The 21,754-nt window shown below is 36.5% G+C and overlaps 1 protein-coding gene across 1 annotated transcript in view; it reads left to right on the top strand.

Annotated features, from left to right (window-relative positions):
* The window catches only part of GABBR2 (gamma-aminobutyric acid type B receptor subunit 2), a 449,900-nt gene that overhangs the window by 180,183 nt on the left and 247,963 nt on the right, over positions 1-21,754 (top strand). Inside the window, exon 3 of the mRNA XM_015854241.2 lies at positions 4,025-4,195. Coding sequence (XP_015709727.1) covers positions 4,025-4,195 — 171 coding nt within the window. The remainder of the gene's footprint in view (positions 1-4,024; positions 4,196-21,754) is intronic.

Raw genomic sequence — 21,754 nt, 5'->3', positions numbered from 1 at the left:
TAGTTCCAACACTTTGAGATATTTAGCAAACCATCTATCCTCACCAAACCCTTACTCTCCACCTCTTGGCCTTAGTTCTACCTGCTACAGGAAAGTCAGCCCAATCTGGCCTTCATGCTTAATTGCCTTCAGCAATAAGCTTCAATATGGTTTCCACTGCTGGCAGTGGTTTTAGAAGCCCACAGACAGTGCCATTTTGTTGAAAACCTCAAGAGGGTTGACTTTACAGGCTTGCACCAAGGGATTCTTCACAAGAGCAAAAAAAACCAAACCAAACCAAACTCAACCAAACCAAACCAAACCAAACCAAACCAAACCAAACCAAACCAAACCAAACCAAACCAAAACAAAACAAAACAAAACAAAACAAAAACAAACAAACAAACAAAAAAACTGTGGAAAAACTGTGGGAAAAGAGCACAAAAAGAGGTGCAGGGAGAGTGAGGGAACCCCTCAGCCCCTCTGGAAGCAGGAAGAGCAGCAGAGGTTCTGATGCAGCATAGGCAGAGCCATAAGGTGATGGCATCCAATCCTTGTACATATAAAGCCTGTTTCCAGGGACCATAGCTCCCGGGAGCATGGTGAACAGAATGCTGAACATCAGAAGAACATGGCACAGCAGTTGGCACAGGCAGGGTGAGCAGGGAGGGATTATCCCCCCACTGAGGAGGCCAGCTCACCTATTGTCTGGCTCCCAGACAACAAATCTAGCCACGATCCTAGTAAGCAGAAAGCCCTTGCCAAAAAGAATGTGGCTATCCAGGCCGAGTGTCTGTCCTCTCAGCCCAGAAAGCCAACTGTACCCTGAGCTGTACCAAAAGAAGCATGGGCAGCAGATCAAGGGAGGTAACACTGCTCTTCTGCTTTGCACTGGTGAGGCCTCACTTAGAGTACTGTGTCCAAATGTGGAGTCTTCTGTACAGGAGAGATGTGGACTTATTGGAACACATCCAAAGGAGGGTCAGAAAAATGATCCAAGTGATGGCACACCTCTCATTTGAGGACAGACTGGGAGAGCTGGAGCTGTTCAGCCTGGAAAAGGGAATACTGCAGTGAGACCTGAGAGTGGCCCTTCAGTATCTAAAGCGGGGCTGTAAGAAGGAAAGGGACAGACTCTAGCAGGGTCTGTTGTGACAGGACAAGGGGAAATATTTTCACAGTCATAGAGAGGAGATTTAGAAGAAATGTGAGCAAGCAGATTTTTATAGTAGGGGTAGTCAGGCCCTGGAACAGGTTGTCCAGTGTGGTGGTGGACATTGCATCTGTGGAAGCATTCAAGGTCAGTCTGGATGGGGCTCTGAGCAACCTAATCTAGCTGTAGGTGTTCCTGTTCATTGCAGGGGAGTTGGACTATATGACCTCTAAATGTTCCTTCTCCAACTTGAATGATTCTATGATTCTATGACTGCATTGTGAATGTATTTTATCACTTATAAATTTTTATTGATATTTCTGTATAACCACGCTGCATCACATACTTTTCCAGTAAGTCTTCTTTGTGTCCATATTAATATGATCTTTTTGTTACAGTTCTTTAAAACATTCAATGTTTCTTTCTTTTTCATTTTCCTTCTTTGTCCTTTCCAATGTAGAATATGATGATAGGACAAGGGGGAATGGTTTTAATCTCAAGGACAGAAAGTTCAGATAAGATGTCAGGGGTAGTTCATTACCAAGAGTGGTGAGGTGCTGAAGCAGGCTGCCCAGAGAGGTTGTGGATGCTCTGTCCTTGGAGTTGTTCAAGACCAGGTTGGATGGGGTGCTGGGCAGACTGGTCTAGTACCAGATCTGGAGGCTTGAGGCAACGGGGTTGCAACTGGATGATCCTTGGGGTCCCCAAGTACCCAAACCATTCTATGATTTTTTTCTGTGTACTTGAAACTGTTGGATTAAGTTCATTGTGTGTTCCCAAACTCTCAGCATGATGATTTTGTGAGAAGTTAGATATTTTTACTTACTTATTTATGTGAAAGAAAAATGAAGATGAACTGACATTACTATTTCATGTTATTTTTCCATCTCTTTTGAGTGTCTTATTAAAATGGCAAAGGGATGCAGAGTGTGACCAACCATGATATTTGTAATGTGGGAAAAAGAAGCCTATATTGGAACTTATCTAATGTTCCAAATCTTGTATACGCATAAAATTTTTCTATTTTCTATTTAGATCTGTCTTAAAAAAAAAAATAAAAAAATTAGTAATTTAGTATTACATGTATATCTGGATTCATCTCCCATCACTACATAGCTGAGAAATCTAAGTTACAAGTCTTCATCTTCCTTTGGTTAATGAAGAGATGTAAGGTTTCACATCATTGTTTCCTAAAGTACTTTGGGCAATTACAATCCTAATGTAAGCACTTATTTAAGTCACTAGGATTTCAAAGGATAGCTCAAATTTTATTTGTCTCTATTACAGATATTCCTCCGAAGGCCATCTCACTAAGGCTTTCTATATTTTTCTTCTGAAAATTTCCTGTTCCATATGTGAACCTGAATGAGATGAGCCTTGTCTATGTTGCTTATCACCACTGTGACCTCAGCCTTGCTCTTTACTTCTTCTTCTTAAGGATCAAACAAATTATGTTCGATCCCAAACCATAATAACTTGAAAAGCAAGTCATTTGCTGGGACCAAATTGCAAGCAGCCACACTGCTGAGAGGCATTTCTGTTCATGCTGTATTTCTGAAGTCAATTTCTCCTTTCATTGTGCAGGGTATAAATGATGTTCAGCACTTCAAGGCCAGACAGAAAAGCTATGTGCTTCCACCTTGAAGACCTACATTCTTTTTCTCTTGAAATTAGCTCTTCACAAACTTAGTGCTAATAACTAGATATTACAAGATGCTGAGTGAACCAACCAGTATGGTTCCGAAAAATCAAGATCACAATATGGCGGTATCTCATATTGTACTTTCTTCATGAAATTTAACAGAACAGCAGTTTCTATACTGAAAATACATAAGACTTACATGGAAGTAGAAGGTCTAGCTACTGTCAGGTGAAGAAGGAGCATCTTTTCTTTGTAAAGTATAGACTGTCCAATTATGCACACTTTAAGCTGTTTGGATTTTAGGGTTTTTAATTAAGACAGTCATGAGAGGTCTTATGCAATGCATATGTTCTTTGTGAGTGTAAAATCAAGGAATGGAGTCTTATCTCTGCCAGTCTAACTCCAGATTTTATAAACATGAATCAAGAGAGCTGTTATTTCAGATCAAATCTGTCTATTATGAATTTCAAAACAAAGTTTCTAGCAAAAATATACTGGAAGCTTGTCTGAAGAAAATTTAAACTTAACAGTCAAATGCACGTTCTTACGTAGGCTTGAATTCACCTTCACTTTTTGATTCTGTTGAATTTGAGAGATTGAATATATCTGTATAAGAAGCATATTTTTTGGTAGTCAAATAATTTTCTGTTAGATTGGTTCTTTTAAAAACCCTCAACTGCTGTGCAGGGTCATTAAAAAAGAAGAAAAAATCAACTTGAAAAATTCATTCCTAGTAGCTTTAAAAATACTGGAGAAAATAACTGCAAATATAATAGGAATATGAGCATTTTCAGAAAGTCAGTCTGCAGGTATTGTGTTAATAACACTACCTGAAAATCATTGACTTAAAAATATGCTGCCTATAATTTGGATAGAAAAATTCAGTAAAGTTTTTTTATTTGTGTTGACAAATTTCCTGTTTTATTAACTATGAGCATTCAACCTTGTACCAGTTCTGGTGTTTTCAGATGTATGGAGTTAGCCACTCAGACTAATGTAGTAACTGAGATCACAGGGGACATTTTCAGTGAAAGAGACAGGGAGCCAGTCAAGTTCCAATGCTGCAGGCTTGTCTGCCATAATTATTCACTCTCTTTCTGGTACCTGACAGTAAGGAAAGGTACTACTAGAGGATTGTGTCTTGTTACACTGAGAAGAACAAAGTTTTTTCTTCTGGCTGCCAGATGACTCATTGTGACTTTCCTTTTATTGTTGTTTGTTTGTTTGTTTTGTTTTATCTTGTTTTTCAGCTTTCATTTGCAGCAACAACCCCAGAGCTGGCTGACAAGAAAAAATATCCTTATTTCTTCCGGACAGTGCCATCTGATAATGCAGTGAATCCAGCAATTTTGAAGTTACTCAAGTATTACCAGTGGAAGAGAGTGGGAACTTTAACCCAGGATGTACAAAGATTCTCTGAGGTAAGCTTTGCATAATTTTTTTCAAGAGCTAGTTCTTCCATTAATAGCAATTAAGTAAAATCTAAGAGATGTGCTGTTTCAGTCTTTTTTCTCTTTCTTATTCTTATTATCTCTCTCTCTTTCTGGGTGGTATTTGCCATACTGAGTAAACTTATTTCCATTCTAGGGTTTCTGGGACTAGCTATAGTTAAAAACTACCCATAATTTCTTTTGTCTTCTTTACACCAAAATCATTGCTACCCAAGTGCAAAAAAACAAACAAACAAACAAAAAAAAAAAAAAAAAAAAAAAAAAAAAACGAAACCACAAAATGTCACATTAGTTTTCTAGTAAAGGGTCCCTTTCTACTCTTTGACTTGACAAAATGTATGATTTTGAAGGAAGCATGTATCTTGACATTGGTTCAGCTAAAAGAGAGAATAAATCTAATTTTATCTTGTTCCTCTCTTGCTCTGATTTATTTTAAGCATCAGTCTGAACACTGAGGAAGAAAATCTGTTAAATGTATGGTTGAAAGAGTTGTAGGAGCTTACTGAGACAAAAATGACTACAGCCTCCAGAACTGATAAAATGAAGTATTGTGCACCCCCAAATCCTCTGACTTTCACACTGAGCAACATTTTGCTCACAGAAATTGAAAGAGACTATGGGGCAAGGGCCTTAAGCATGACATTAACAATAAAGCAGTGAAAAGAAAGCATCGTATAAGTAATTAATTAGCGCAAGGCAAGGGAATGAGTTGGCCAATTAATTGAGAGGCCAAACTAATAGAGGAGTGTCATTTTCATAGCTGTTTTATTTTTTCCTTCCTCATCACTCATTAAAAAAAGGCTGACTGTGATCTGAGGACTAATATAATTAAAACTAGTGAAGAGGGGCAGGAACAGGTTAGAATCTGCTTAGGTGAGTCAGACATTTTCAAATTCTGTCACAATTAATTCACTCTGAAGTACTTAAGAAATCTTAGATTCTTCCCTTATGAGCTCTGAGAATTCAAGGATAATAAGCAGGGGGAGGGAAGAGACCTTTTTGTCTGTCTTTCCAAAATGCACATAAAGATAAAGGGAATTATAGACCAGTCAATCTAAAATAAATTCCTGGAAAGATATTTGAACAGATAATTGACTAAGAATTTCACAGAAGAAAAAAAGATGCTAAACAATGTCCAAAATGGATTTGTCAAGAATAAATCATGTGAAGCAAACTAATTTAATTCTATGACAAAATAACAGGTCTCCAGGAGATGGAGTAAGTGATAAATGTGATATTTTATGACTGTTACTAAAGAAAACTGGGGAAACTTGATCATGAGAAAGATACTGTCTCTGTTCAATATTCCTGCCACCAAGGTTAATCATCATCAGACCTGTTGAATGTTTTGAAAATGAGTGCTGAGGTAAAAAGCAGCCAAAAACTGTGTATGCTTTATCCTCCTCTGTCTTGAAATTATAATTTCAAAGAGCTGCTATCAGTGGTTCACTGTCAAACAAGAAGGATGGGAATCTGTCAAGAGGTTTTCTAGACAGTGGGAGAGATAAAATGTTTACTGAATGATCAATCGGTATCTATTTGAGAAGAGCTGGAAGCACTTTTGCAGAGGCAGAATTGGGATTTAAAGTAATCTTGACAAGTAGAAAAAAAAAATTAAATAAATAGTATGTAAATGAAAAAGTGCAAAATGTTAGACAACACTAATTCAGCCTAGAGAAGAAAAGATTCCAGGGACACCTGATAGCGGCCTTCCAGTACCTGAGGGGGGCCTACAGAAATTTTATAAGGGTAGATAGCAACAGGATGAGGAGAAATGGCTTTAAACTGGAAGAGGGTACATTTAGATTAGATATCAGGAAGAAATTCTTTACTGTGAGGGTGGTGAGACCCTGGAACAGGTTGCCCAGAGAGGTTGTGGCTGCCCCCTCCGTGGAAGCATTAAAGGCCAGGCTGGATGGGGTTTTGAGCAACCTGGTCTTGAGAGGTGTCCTGCTGTAGCATTGGGGTTGGAAGCAGGTGATCTCAAAGTTCCCTTCCAACCCAAACCATTCCATGATTCTATGATCTGTATATCTGATACAGGTAGAGTGACTTGGGCCTCCCTCACTTGGCATTACTCAAATCCTTTTGATAACGATTTTTGAAGTGATCTGAATTCTACGGTTGTCAGTAGCACAACCCACTATTAGTATCCTCTACAAATTCTTTACATATGTTTGTACAGTTAAAGCTGTCCCTTCCTTGGATTAATGCTTCAGTTGCTTAAGTCCTCTTGGTATAAGGATATAAACAAACTCCATCAGTTCCGTTTATTAAGTAGGGCAAGTTCATATCCATTGTGCTTCTGTGACCTAGATTTATTGGATTGCTGCCCTATTCTCATCCTCTGGGAGAAGAGCCTGTTTCAAAAGTTAATGGTTCTATGGCAAAGGTTTATAAATGAGGTTGTAAAATGTTGTGGGTTTTTTTTTGTTTGGTAGTGTTTTGTTGTTTTTTTGTTTTGTTTTGTTTTGTTTTAGTTGTTTGTTTCACAATTTTTAGTTATAAGTGTTTGCTATGACAAAGAATCATAGGATAATTTAGGTTGGAAGAGACCTCAGGAGATTGTCTGTTTTAACCTGCTTCTCAAAGAATGGCTAGCTTTATTACTTATGATCCCTGAAGAATTATGGGTGTTGCATACACAGTTTTCAGAAAAGTCATGACTACATTCAGTTTTCAGTTCCCAGGTGAGCTTTCAGCTGACTGGAGATTCTGCAAGAACTGATGCCTCTAGTTCTGCTACTCTATAGCACTACCTGTTTAGGATTGTGTTTTGAATACAAACCAAGTGATGGTCTTGTGGTTTGTGTTTTCTCTATTACATGGTTTGGTGTGAAATGTCGTGTGAATGAAGTCATGCTTAGCTATCAATAACTGAAAACTGTTGGGAGCCACCAGTGTTGCATATGTAAAGGTTTCAGAATATGACCATGAAACAGAAAGGTGAAATCATGTTATGATTTTCAAGTAATGCTGTATTTGCTAATCAGTAATTCTAATTTGTCTTAGTTTTCTATTGTTCCTTCCTACATATTGCTCATTTTGTTCATATAAGTTCAAAGCATGTTTCAAACTGAAAGCTGTCACTTTTTTGCACTTATACGCTAAGGAGGATTCAAACTTTAGTGTGTTATTGTTAGACACTGCTAATCTGCCTTCTGTTGTATCTGTTTGCTCCTCTGTCATGTTCAAATTCAGTTAAATTGCATTTAGCCTTCCACTTGGTTTTATATTCATGATATTTCCAGATTTTTTAAATATATATTTCCCTCCCACTGAGAATAATGTCTAGGATTGTTTTTAAAACAGTTTAAATTCTGTTCATCGTAAATGACTCTTTATTTTTCTGTACTTTGTAATAGTCATCTCTTTATGTGATTTCTCTGCTTTTTTTCCTGGAAATACTGAGAACTCCTAATGTTATTTTATCAGTGTAGGTGGCATTTCAAAAAGACAGAAAAAAATGAGAAGTGTTCTGTAAGTTAATGAAACAGATTAAAATATATATAAAATGGAAGATAAAATATTGCCTCATGGTCCTATCACCATCTATACTGAATTTACAGATCTAAAAATACACAAAAAAATAAAACTAAATTTCCTTTGTAAGTGGACAAAATGCTACTTTTTTGAATGACCTGATTAACATTCCTAAGATTTCTTGCTGTTCTGTATTTTGTATAGTGAAATCTACTTTAAAATCTATGGCTCATCGGAATCCATTTTACCTAAATTGAAATAATTTAGCACTTACTAATATCGATTTTCCCAAAAATATAATACTAGGAAAAACTGTCTGGAAGAAAAGCTGCTCATGAATAACAAGCCTTCTCCAAGTAGTATGTCTCTTTCTGCAGAGAAAGCAGGACAGAAGTCTAGAATTTTACCCATAAGCTAATCTAGAAGTTTGCTGAAGAACTGCTGCTGTCTCACTATGGTGTCTGCAAACTAGGATCTGCATTAGTAGTCACTTCCTATAAGAATTAATTGGATAGGTAGATGAGATAGTTACAGAGGAGCATAGAAGGATTAAGCAGAGGAAAGAAATTAGGTATCTGGTGAACTTTCAAACTTTAGCCAAAAAAAAAAAACCAAACCTGAGCACCTGTGTTTGGTGGCTGTGGTTACAGGCTGTGGAGACTTCAAGGTGTAATTGTGTTGTTTGACTTCTCAGGCTTCTGAAGAAAGGCAAGAGCAGAGACTTCCAGCCCTCATCACATTTTCAAGAGGTGGTGGAGCAGCAAGAAATTATTACTTTTTCTCCAAGGATGAGCTTGAAAGCATAAAATTTACCAGATACTAGGAATGCTGAAGTTCGGAGCTCTAACAATATCTAGTAATTTAATCCTTGGAGGACCCCTGTACCCACATAGAGTGTAGTAATGTAGAAAGACAGATGGAATACAAGAGATGTGAGACAGAAGGCAGTCAAGAATGTGGGAAAAGGCATAGAGAGAAGAATGTGAAAGCAGGCAAAATAACATTAAGAGATGTTATTGTTTAAATGCTGAACTTTTTCACAACATCTCTTTGTAGTGCTTCTTTGTTTCTTATTTTCACCAAACTAGGCTGCATACCTTAAAAGCTATGAACTGTTGATGTGAAAGTGCTAGTAAAACAAAATCTGTATTTAATCTGCCTTAGTGCATTTTAGTTTCTTAGTTCATTTTTTTTTTCCTTTACATAATCTTACGAGTTCCTATTCTCAAAAGCCCAAATCATCTCCCCAAAATAGTTCCAGTGAGTTTAATAGAAAGAAAATATGGAGATAATCCTCTTAGTGGAGGCACAAATGTGTCTGAGATTGTCCATCATATCACTCAGTTCCAGATTCTTGCTTGGTTGCTAGGATAATCTTAGGGACAGCTTACTTCAAGTTTTCCTGAGTTTGTGAAGAAGAATATCTTTCCCTTTTCTGTCTGGTAATTATGGTTTTCTATAATTCAATACATTAAGATCTTCATAGGCAGCCTATAAAAGTGGTTTCTTCTAGTACTTCAGGATGCTATCCATATCTATAAGAAATTAAATATTTGCTAGTTTGTTTTTAAGCGACAGAAATCATTGCAGGAATTTAAAATGACAAAAATTGTTATAAATAAGCTTAGAATCTGTAAATAAGACATTTGGGCTTATAAAATACAAGTTATCATTTGCTGGAATTTTTGGTAGAGCAAAAGTATTTCTGTCCTTTTATGGAGTTATCATCCATGCTAAGAAACTTTTTTTTTTTTTTCTTATGGCAGTAGTATTTTAACCAATAATTTTCACTTTTTATTCTGTTTCCCATTATCCATTTTTGTTAGCTTCCAAAAACAGAACAAACAAACAAACAAAAAGAGGCTACAGCATCACCTGGTAAAGAATTACAGCCACAAGCAGTGCTGTTTAAAGGGAATTCATTGTTTTATCTGTGTTATTTTGCACTGAAGTCAGACTCAGCTATCCTGGCCCCAGGATTTCCATGAGCTGAAAACATCCTTGTTAAACTTCACGTGTATTGAACAAAATGAAATCAAACTTAAGTTTATGTTTTATTTTAAGAGTAGAGCTCACCACTCTTATCTTTAATCCTGTTGCTGTGCATATGAGACAGACTGGTATTTCCAATATCAGATAAAGCAATGGAATGAACAGTACTGAGTTTGCAAACCTCTAATGTGTGTGGCTGAGAGATTCCATTTCATTGAATTTGTTAATGTATACAATATAACAGTCATCACTTTATCTGAAAATAAGACAAATCTGAACTCAAATAAAATTGCTTTTAGCTTATACTGAAGAAATGATCCAAAACATTGCTTGTTGTGATAGACATTAGACTTGTATATTACTAATATGACTGCGTCATCATATTTCCTTTTTAGATTTTGCCATGCTTTGATGTTTGGGGGGATTTAAAATGTTTTCATTTGTTTGTTTTTGTTATTTTTTATAATATGAGAATACAAGGATTAAATAAGATTGTGAACAGTTGTTTAACTATTTAACTTGCAAGCATTTCCCCTCCCTCCAACCCCAATATTTTGATTGGAGTTCTAATTATCTTCCATTAATCAGACAATTGCAGGTTATTTTCAAATTAAAATCAGTAGTGCAGTGATAAATTTTAAAATTTGTGCACATACATTGATAATATAATATTGCCTAATTCAGAGAAGAGGATAAGTTCACTTCAGTAAAAGAAATGTTTTTAAAACAGTGTATTAATATTCAAGGTTTGGGTTGCTCAGAGGTTACGGTTAAATCCATGGAATGCCTTTTGGAATGATGAACCTTCCTGGAAGAGTGTGTAAAGTTAACAGAATCCATTCCCTTTGAAAGCTAATCTGGAGTCAAGAAGAAAATGCATCTCTTAAACTGCTTTAAGTTAAGCATGTGCTGTACTGGTGCTGTTCCTTAAGCCAAAGTTACTTAGTGACTTCTAAAAATTCTGAACACTGATAAAATATTAGACTTCTCATAGTTCTCTGGGTTTTTGGCAAATATTCAGAAGTCAAATATTCAAATATTCAGAAGTTCAAATATTCAGAAGAAGAAATTATGGGAAAGTCTCAGGTTTACAACATAGCAGGGTGAAATCTGAGAGACAGAATCTTATCCTATGTTTGTCTCGATTTTTAGAAAACATTCTGTGAACTCAGCTAAAGAAAAAAGGCATTTTAAGGTGAGAAGTATCCTACAGTGTTAAATTGAATGTCTTGGCTGAATGAGAGTGTGCTTTTGAGAGATGTGACTCAATGCATTCTTCATTCCTACCATTTTTCTTAAGAATTTTTTGTCAGTGGCATATTCTGAGCTTCTCTCTCTCTCTCTCTCTCTCTCTTTTTTTTTTTTCCCCTCAGTGATGGGCACTAGACTAATGTTTTTTATAATAATTACTTTCTAATCACTTTTATATCTTGTAATAGTGTTCCAAATTGTGTCTGATGAAATCATCCTAGTTGCAGATCAGCAGGATAGTTTGAGCAACTCACCTGTGTCAAAACACTTAGAAATGCAGGAACCACTATCTGATGTTTCCTGTTTCCAAATCTCATGGCTTAGCTCTACAGCATCTTAAGGACGTCTTCTGTAAAGCTGCTTCCAGATAGGCAGTCCCCAGACACTTCCCAGAATTTGTTGTTCTCTCACCTTCTCAGGGACTGAGGTGAGGCTGACCTATATGTAGTTCCCGTGTCTTCTTTTTTCTGCTTTTTGGAAACAGGGACTTTTATAATCTTCCAGTACTCAAGCACCTCTCCCAGTTGTAGTGGTCATCCAGAAAGTGGTAGAACAGGATACATGGTAAGCTTCCTTGATTTTCCTGTTTTTTTCATAGATTCCAGCTGTTTTAGGAACCCAAGATATGGGCGATGTTTTCAGATTCACTCCCTTCTAAAACTCCTTCATTCGTAATATTATAGCTGAAGCTTGTAACATTTTAATATCAATTTAAGCTTTGCATTTTTAAGATGTTTTATGGCCTGTTGACCGCTAGACTTTGTATACAATCTTGCAACCAGTTCCTCATCCACTGAACAGTCCACCCATTAAGTCCATATCTTTCCAATTTGGAGAGAATGATGTTAAGGGGAACCATGCCAAGACCTTACTGGAGTCCAGATAGATGACATCAATGTCTCTTTCCTTGTCCACTGACAAAAATCAGTCCAGATCAAACAAGCTACTTGGACATTATGTTAGTATTCCCTGGTTGAATTAGTGCATGAACATTTCTAGCACACATGTTTCTAAACTACACCTGCAGTCAATACAGTTTAAGAGGACTTGAGACAACTCTTTCTGTAAATGTCAAAAAGTAAATTATATACTTGTTGAAACAAATAGAGGAAAGCTGTAAATAGGAATTAAATTCATTAGAAATGTTTTGGCACTGTCTTTCATCTTAGTTTCCAGATATTTCTGCAATGCTTTGACACTAGATAATCTTTGAAGTTGGCTGATAAAGATAGTTCAGTAAGAAAGTTTAGACTCCCCAGATCCAAGAACTGCAAAGTTTATTTGTTCTTCTTTCTTACATGATTCGTGGAGTGATGTTTGTATCTCTTTTGGATGCATTCACAATGTCAGAATCAGAGATGACAAAAACATAGGACAAGGATCTGGGAAAGTTATCCAAGAGATGATACTGAGATTCCTGTGTATTTTAAATCCAGCTCTTTTAGTGCCTGATTTAGTGGTTGGCAACGCTTCTATGGCAGGGTATTTGGAACTAGATGATCTTTGAAGTTCCTTCCAGCCCAAGATGTTCTATGATTCTGTATATTCAGGAGTCATCTAAACCAGATTGCTGTGGGTACTGGAGGCCAGTCCTTTCTCTAGCAGCCCTGCTTCTGCAGATGATAAAATTTTCAACTTATCTTCTTTTTCAAGAACTCACCAAGGATGTGTAAGTTATGTATTCTGTTCCCTTCTGAGTCTTCTCAGAGTAATTCACACCACATCAGCCAGCCACAAGGACTGATTCCCAATCAGTAAAACCTCAGAGTCTGCATTGTTTTTTTGTCAGTAACTCCAAATACTTTTCCTACTGCAATAAATGGGAGCACAGCCCATTCCAGAAGAGTACAGTGTGGGTGGAAAACAAGATACTCTGAAACAAATCCACAACAAGAAATGCTTGTATTTGCTCTGTATTGCTCTGAGGGAGTGGGTGGGTTGTGAATTCCTGTACTTCACTCTTCAAATAACACATATACTAGAGGGAGAAGGATTAGGTAGCATTATATCTCTATAAATAAATGAGTACATTTCACTCATTTCGCTTTCAAAACTTTTTTTTTTTTTTTTTTTTTTTTAAGGTGGATGTTCAGCTGGCAGTTGTTGAGAGTGATGAAAATGAGCAGATATTGGTTTTCCTCTAGTCACAGTTAGTAACATCTCTCAAGCAGGAGTTTCTTTACTGTGACTTTGTTTATAGCAGGTAGACACAGTGAAAATTTGATCTGATGCATTTTGCATCCCTAAATAGAGGTCTAGAGAAGATAAAATTACACCACGAGAGACAAGAAGATATGGTGTTAGTTGGTTCTGCTAGACAGGGCAAATCTCCCTTAACAGTTCTTTGTGACTGAGTACAACTTGATCAGAGACAGAAAAAACACCAGACAGAAAAACAGGTGTCAGCACTAGGGGAAACTGTTGTGTCATCTCAGATGCATATCCCAGGATGCAGTCTCCCTTCCTAAAAAGTAAATAAAAAGCATATAGGAAAATATCATGCTTAAATTATATGTGTGGGAAAGAGGAAGCTCTACAGTTATCAGGAGAGGTGCCTTGCATGGTGATTGCTTAAACCATGGCTTTCAATTGAATCAAGGCTTCTTCTATAAAACATACCTGCTGTTGAATTTGGAACTCTTCTCATCCACAGTTGCACAGAGCAAAATAAGTCTCGTCTGTAGTCCTAAAGAAGGAAGTGGTAATGTTTTTACCAGATCTAACTTGGCCAAATTTTCTCCTTTAATTTGTGCTGAATTTTGAATCTTGTCACGACTTCAATGTGAAAATTTCCATTCTTTGATTCTTCTGCCTGCTGCTACAATTGGACAATCAACTGTACTCTTAATTTACCAACGGTGATCTTTGATATGAGGTATTAAATATTTTTTTTAAAGGGAGAGATTGCAGAATCCAGCTGCAGAGACTTTATCAATGAAAAGTGTATTGTCATTTCCTCCAAGCCATTTTTATAGAAACATTCTGCCTGCTGGCATTGCCCAGTTTCATCAAGAAGAAGCCTGTGTCTTTTCAAGACATAGGCTCTAGGACTGTAAAAGAACAATCTGCATTACTATCAAATTCACTAATACAGAGATGGAATATAGAAAAGTCTATTTCAAAATGTATAAAACAAATTGTAAATATCTGCTTTTTTAAAATAGCATTTGCCATTCAGTCCTGACAGTCATAGTAAAAATTCACAAGTGTTCAGAGACCCCTAGGCTAGCAGAGATCCAAATTCCTTATGTAGTGTATTGCTTGCAAAGTTCCCAGCTCTGATATTGTTCTTTGGCTATACTGGAAAATTGTACTCCTTGCAGTTCAGGAGACTTCAGGGCTGCCTGCAACACACTGAAATGGTATACCCTGCAGAAGAAGAGGAATGAATATATGATTTATCGTTTGATTATGATACACTGCAGTATAGTGTGTAGCCTTCAGCTCGTCTTTAGCTTTCCACTCGTTTTCCTCACTTCAGCTTTATTTGTTTAATTTGAGCCCATGATGTTCTGATGGACGAGCAAACTAATTTGCCTACAGCTTAGTAAAATCTTGTTTTCTTTTTTTTAAAAATCATTTTTATTTTTTTGCTTCTGTCAGGTCTAATGATTGCAAAAGTGTTTGCTCTTGTACTGGCGGAACAGACAAGTGCTCTGCATTACCCTTGTCAGCCTTCTACAATTTGTCCTGAGGCCTGTCCTTAAAGCAGCTTTGCTTCGCTTGTCCAGTATGCTGAAATGAAAAACCACATTATTTGCTCTCTAGATTTCTGTAATGGATTCCATCACTCATAGTTTCACTAATGTTTTCTTTTGTATGAATATTAAGTACTTTAATACAAATACTTGTCTAGGATAAAACCCAAAAGTTTGTCAACACCCTTTCAACTGGAAACTTGTTTTCAACATTTCTTTTCTCTTTGGAATTACTTTTCCTTTGTGAAGTTCTACAGCTACAATACTAAAGAAATCCCTGCAGACCCAACTGCCTTGTTTAGCATCAACATTGTGTCCTTTAAATATTTTGCCTAACTTGCACTGGTGTTTTTTTGTTTGTTTGTTTATTTGGTTTTCCATAGTAAATATTTCCCATCAATTTCTTGAATTACAAGTGATTGAGGGTTTTTTTCCTCAGGTAAGATTCCTGTATATTGTTGACTCAAAACTTTAGGCAAATTTTAACAGCAAAACTGCATAAAGATTGATTCTGGGTAGATTTGTTAAAACAGATTTTTTTTTCCCATCATTTGGAGAAGACTGGATGTAGATTTGTCTCTCTTAAATATTCACTGTTCTAAAAGTGTGTGAACTATATAATTATGTGCTTCATCCTTAGTGATGAGCTGAGAACCTGCAAGCAGAATTGTCTCCCAGAGGCCAGAATGTGCACCCTTTGCTAGCAGAAATTGCTGTTCACGATTAGTTTTGTGTAGTATTGGCCACATAAACAGTAGTGTCTAGTCTGAGCTGATCATTTAGGTTCCCATTATAGCCAGTAAATGCCTAAGGTGAGGGGTCTCAATAGGAAAAAAATAAAAATAAAAAATGGTATCTTGAAGATTCCTTTCCATGGACTAGTTTTAAATTAAGAACCATATGGATCTCCCTCCCAGATTAAGACCCTCTGTTAAGAGATAGAGTAGTAGAGGTTTATTTTGGAAACTCTGAGCTGGAGCTGTTTCTTACCTTGGCAATTTCTGGGCTTTTTTCACAGAGGCCACTTCTGCAGTTTTTTAGAATTGGCTAGTTCTAGTCCTAGGAGATGACTACAAAGGGACTCTAGGCACTTTTTAAGTGTATATCTTGAAGAGCATATGTTTTAGTAAGTGGGCACAAATTGTCTTTGGTCCATGTTGCAATCCGGACAGATGCCGGTGAGTTCAAGTATGCCTGACAAGCTGTGAGTAGGGCTAAGGAGACCACTGAATAGTTGTATCCAAAGTGAGATGTGCACATCCCATGGGATGTGCAAGACATTCTATTGGGAGGTGGAAAGAAAATATTTGAACTTCCATTTTCAGTTTATTTTCACTAAAATAAATAAATAAATAAATAAATAAGATGCTAAGCTTTGCTAGTATTCAACATATTGTGCCCTTACTTTGCTGCTATGTAAGGCAGTTACATATAGTTCACATAGTACACTTAGGAAAGTCATGCAGGGTTTGACAGTGGCACCCTCAGCTCGTTTGTGTGTTTTGCAACAGGTTGCAGTTTAGTTCTTTTCTGCATCTTGTTCTGGTTCTATATGCTCATGTTCCTGCTGGCTGTGTAAAAGAATTGGCAAAGTCTATTTGTCCTCATCTGAAAAATATCTTAGAAATGCCCTCAGTCCAGAAAATCCAACACAGTGCTTAACATCTGTCATATATGTGGGGCTATTGCTGCCACTTTACTTTCCTTCAGTGGTCTCTAGTAATAAATTGAAAATGAATTAACCTTTCTTGTCAGAGCCCTGACATAAGCAACTATGTTTGTGCACCATGAATTTTACAGAGGCTAATAGTAAGGGCTCAACCTTTTACATTAGCCAAGCACCCATTCTATCCAGCATAGCTTCTGGGTTGTTCAGCTTCTGCATATTGCCATTTTGACTGAGATAAATAGCATTAGTAAATAGCTCCACTCAGTTACTGTTAGTGTAGGCTCCTTTCCCACCACAACACAGACTGTGTGAATACACTTAAATGTCACTTCCTGTGAAAAGCAGACAATCTATTAACCTTTATTATATAAAAATTTAGGGAAAAGATAGGAAACTAAGAGTAGCACAATGTTGTGAGATATTCTCACTTTCTTGGTATTTCTTCTCTTTCAGGATAAACATAGGAGAAATGCAGATGGTGACCTAGGGAATTGCTGAGGGTGTGTGTTGGGGGGAAGTTCCTCTCCTTTCCTTTCTCTATTATACCTTTTTAGATCAAAGTGTCAGTAATGACTTTTCTGTCCCCTTAATTTGATGTGCTCATATAGAATCCGATTCCATGTCAGTGGATTGATATTCCTATAAATTAGTGATGTGTGGTCAGTAGGAGTGAAATGTCTGTAGTAGAAATGTCATGGCGATTTCCTGTCATATCATCTATACGTCTGATATTTTGGAATGCCATTATTTGTATGGAAATGAGCTTCTCCAGACATTATTCAACGAAGTCTCTGAGCTCTAAAATTAATAAATAGGTAAAGCATTACAGAACTCTTCTGGCTGCAGCTTCAAAAATTCTAAATTTAAATGTCTACAAAGCTTTGATGTTTAAAAAAAAAAAAAAAAAAAGGTAAGAAAAAAAAAAAAGAACCTTTCCTAAACAATCCACATGCCTTGCTCGTGACTCCCAGTACATGATCATTGTATCAGATGAGGTTTAGACTGGACATAAGAAAGAAGTTTTTCTCTCAGAGAGCAGTCAGGTACTGGAATGGCCTGCCCAGAGAGGTTGTGGAATCACCATCCCTGGCAGTGTTCAGGAAGTGTCTGGATAGGGAGCTAGGAGATATGGTTTAGTGGTTTGCTGTAGCAATGGTAAAGGGAGGATGGTTGGACTAGATGATCTTGTAGGTCCTTTCCAATGTTGTGATTCTGTGATTCTATGATTGCTTCTTCTTGGCAGGGCTGTGTTTGTTTTGATGGGCTAATGGGTTTCTTTTCTATTCTTCTTGGTCTCATTCATGTGTAAAGGAGAAATGTGCATCCTGAGTTAGTGCAGAATGTATACTGTTGATGAGTTAGAATAGACACTGGAAGACTGAAGTTGTAGTGCATTTTGGTAGATATCTGACAACATTTTATATGGCTAGTTTTAGGTTACCATAATGCAACCATATCTGCATCAGTTTACATGCAACTAACGGGGAAGATGATATTTTCATTATCCTCTTAATTTTAATTATTGTAGTTGTTGGAATGATTTTTTAAGAACTTTAAATGTTCTTGATATATGAAGATAGGAAAATGATGAGTCAATATTATATTACGGATGTTTTTGTTATACTTACTGTGCTGACTAGATGGAAGAGCTGGATGATTTCAAAAGGATTTTGTCTGACTCCATTCTAGTATGCTCCTTTGAAGTTTTTCTCAACTGTTCATGTCATTGAAATAGGCTGGCAGTTAACTTCAGAACAGAAATTACTGATATATATATTTTATGCATACATATATATATTTCTAGGTGAACCAAAAACATGTAATAAATGATCTGAAATTTATCTCAAGCAAACAGAAAAGTTATTTCTAAGAGGATTACTAAATTCTTATTGAGATAAATCCATAAACCTTAATGATGTCATGTGTATTCTCTCCTTCCTATTTTCAGAGAGGTAAAATGAAGCACTATATATAACTAAAAGGTACAGAACATTTTTTTTTCATGCCAGATTGTTGTTACCTCTGTGGGGATGCCAAAAGGTGAAGTCTGATTCCACGTGATCTGTGAATTCCAAGCGTAATCCTTAATGCTGAAACAGAAAGGGCTGTGAACAACACAAAGCACACGTGAACAACAAGGTGATTGCCAGTTCATAACAAATACCCATAACTTCTACCACCTCAAGATACAAGTTACACTAAGACAAAGAAGGGAACTTCTTGCTTAATTATAGCATAAAACTAATCAAGTAATGCTCAGGCAGCCTTGAAGATTTTGTCCTCTGGTTTCCATATGGTATTAGGAATTTCATCTCAGACAGTCCTGATGAATTTCTTGTATTTTTGCATCATTTGCATTTAACACATTCCTTGTTTCACAATGAAAGAAAAGGAAAGAAAACTTCTTCCATTAAAGTAACGGATAAGCTTGGCTTTACTTTCTTAAACCAAATTGCTTATATTAATATGACTCTGGGGGATTCTTCTGTAGGAAAAGAGACTGTGAAGCCAATGAAGTGAAAAGAAGCCACTGTGGTATTTTTAACTGAATTGCTGTAAAAGACCCACCAAAGTAAGGCTATTTAAGACAGTATGCTAAGATGCAACATAATACCCGCTTAGAATCCCAGAATCAGAATAATATAAAATGCTCCGTAGAATTTATTTATAAAGAACCCGATTATAATATATACCAAGAATTGTTGTGATTTGAAGAACTCAAGAAAAAAGATGCTAGAAGGAAAAAAAAATCAGAACCTTGAGATTGCCAGAGAAGAAGAGATGAGAGCAATTAATGAAAGCACTATAGTGATCAGAAAGATGTGTACAAAAGCCAGGGGAAAATTTCTTGTCAAAAAGGACTTTTCACAGGTAACTGGAGCCCATCTTTAGCTGACAGTTGAAATCTCAGTGGAGGAAGTACATGAACCAAACTGAGAACCTCAAGTGCAGAAAATTATCACCACCATATGGCATCCTTCTGAGGATTGTGAAGTAAATAAAGTGTGAAATAGCAGCCATACGACACTGTGGGAAATGTTGGTGCAAGTTTTCTTCAATATTCAAAAAACTGTTTACTAAAGCTTCTGTATTTTCTTTAAAGTTGGAGGACTAAGGGATAATCTCCAAACTCTGAAATAATGTTAAATCTTGTCATTGTCACAGACAATATGATGAAAATGGTCTAGCTGAGCTGTTATTTGTCTTGCTTTGGCTTACTTTTACTTAGATTGCAAATTGTTGTTAGCATGGCATGGATTATCTGAGCTATTAACTAGCTTGCTTATCTAAATAACTTTCCAAAAAGAATGTGACTGTGGTTTCTGTCTAAGTTGCATGAGTTTTTTGAGAGAAGTGATGGCTTTACAAAGCCTGCAGCACAGAACAGTTGTGTCTCATGTTGAATCTGGGAGAATCAGCAGTGTAACAGTTAGTGCCATTATCAGTTCTTGAGCAGCAGAGGAGGGGGGAATAAAAAAAAGAGATTGGGAGCAAAGATAGTTTCATCCATAACTTGCTTCACCAAAGGTGACAGCAATCACTGTATCTCTCCTTCTGCCATGGAGTGCCATTTAAACATTAAGTATTTTTTTTTCTGTTGCAGACTTACAGTGACATTCTCTCTCACTCCTTTAAGCATCCTTCAGCTCTGGCACTATATATAAGGGACAGGAGGAGAACCTCTTGAGCTTCCTGAAAAGCACAATTGGATTTTTTCTCAAGTGCATGACTCTTTTTGAAAATACTTTTCAGTAGTAAAGAACTGGTATGATATGGTTGGGTTTCTTTTATTAGTCTTGAAATTCTCAGCTTTATTTTTCATGTTATCCTTTTTCCTCAGGCAGTGGATGGCATTATGATGCTAATTAAATGTTAGATGTCATTAATTTTGCACATGTAATCCAATTCCACTTCATGTGCCTTTCTGACATTTTCTAGAATTGCTTCTCCTCTTTTTGGGTTGGAAACAGAACAGTAATATTGAGACATATTTTCAGAAAATGTTCACTGATAGAAAAATTCAGGTGAGGTATCAAAAAGGATTTGTAATCCACCAGAATGATCTTGGCCACTGCTCTCTTTATCCAGTGACAGCAATAGTCAAAGATGAGTGTGTAGTTTCCATATAGTACAACTCCAGCATGGTTGCTGCTTCCTTCTGCCTGGATGTCTGTTTCAGAAATTGGTGCTTCCGTTCTTTTAAGGTTTTAGTCTCTTCCTCAAACAGGTGACTGACAGCTTTCTATTGAACAAGTCAAAAAACTCTGGACTTTAATTCATGGATAAAATGGAGAAAAAAAAATTGTTGAATTTTTTTTAATACCTTAATTGATATTGATGGATGCACTGATGGCCCCCCAAAAAATGTCAGCATGACATGAGTCATGCTGGTTTCTTTTATACTAGTTAGATCGAATTCTATTTGGATCTTTATCCCTTATTTAGGAGAAATCCTACATTACAGTGTGTTTGAAGCCTGTATGAAGTGCAATAATAATGCACCATCTATTTTCCTGGCCTACTTCTTCTAGCATAGAAAACTTTATATATGACTATTCTGCCTTAAGTTGTAGAAGATTTGAAGGTGTTGAAAGTGATTGAATATCTGTAGTCCTGTTTTATTTCACCATTAGAAATAATTTTGGATCGTTTACTAGTTTTCTGCATATTTTATGCTACAAAATAGCAATGCATTATTTAGAAGCCACTATGATTACTGTCTGGGTAATGAATTTACATTTACACAGAAGTACCCATAACAGCACTCTTAGAGGACTAGCTCAAGAATTAAAGTACCTTACCCCACTGAATGCCTTGCAAATCTTCCCAAAAGGGTGATGGAGATGCAGATATTTCTGTTGACAAGTACAAAATACAGTGAAACTCTTCATGATAATTCTTTTTCTCCCCCTAATGCAATTTGTGCTTAGTACTCTGTAGTTTACTACCAGCTTCTTGATATGTATTAAGCACAACCTGGTAGACAGCTTCAGTTTCTTAACAAATCTGTGTTTTTACCCAAGAATCACCTTCAAAGAAGTATAGTAGTCTTGAGTGGGACTGTGTAGTCCATTGGTAGGATCAAGTCATTGAAGACCTATTTTCATATGCAGTGTTCTCAATATTGTCTGTTCCACAACTGATTGAAAAGAATTATAAGGGGATTTATGCTTCATACAAGTAAAGCAGGACTAACTCTAACTGTACTGTACAAAGTTTTTAATTGTTCACTCTAGCATTAAGCTCTTAATACAGGGTCTTTTCAGGATTTTACTTTAGTGCATAGTGCATACTGGTAGAGTTTCCATGAATGTTAATGACATTATACTCTGGAGTAATGTTTTATCACAGCTTACTTCACTGATTAATTAACTTCCATAATAATAATAAACAGTAGTTGTAGTTGTTTGTATTTGTACCTTTTTTTACAATACA

Source organism: Coturnix japonica, chromosome 2, assembly GCF_001577835.2.
Source record: "Coturnix japonica isolate 7356 chromosome 2, Coturnix japonica 2.1, whole genome shotgun sequence".
NCBI classification, from domain to species: Eukaryota; Metazoa; Chordata; class Aves; order Galliformes; family Phasianidae; genus Coturnix; species Coturnix japonica.
This window is presented reverse-complemented; position numbering and strand designations above follow the sequence as displayed.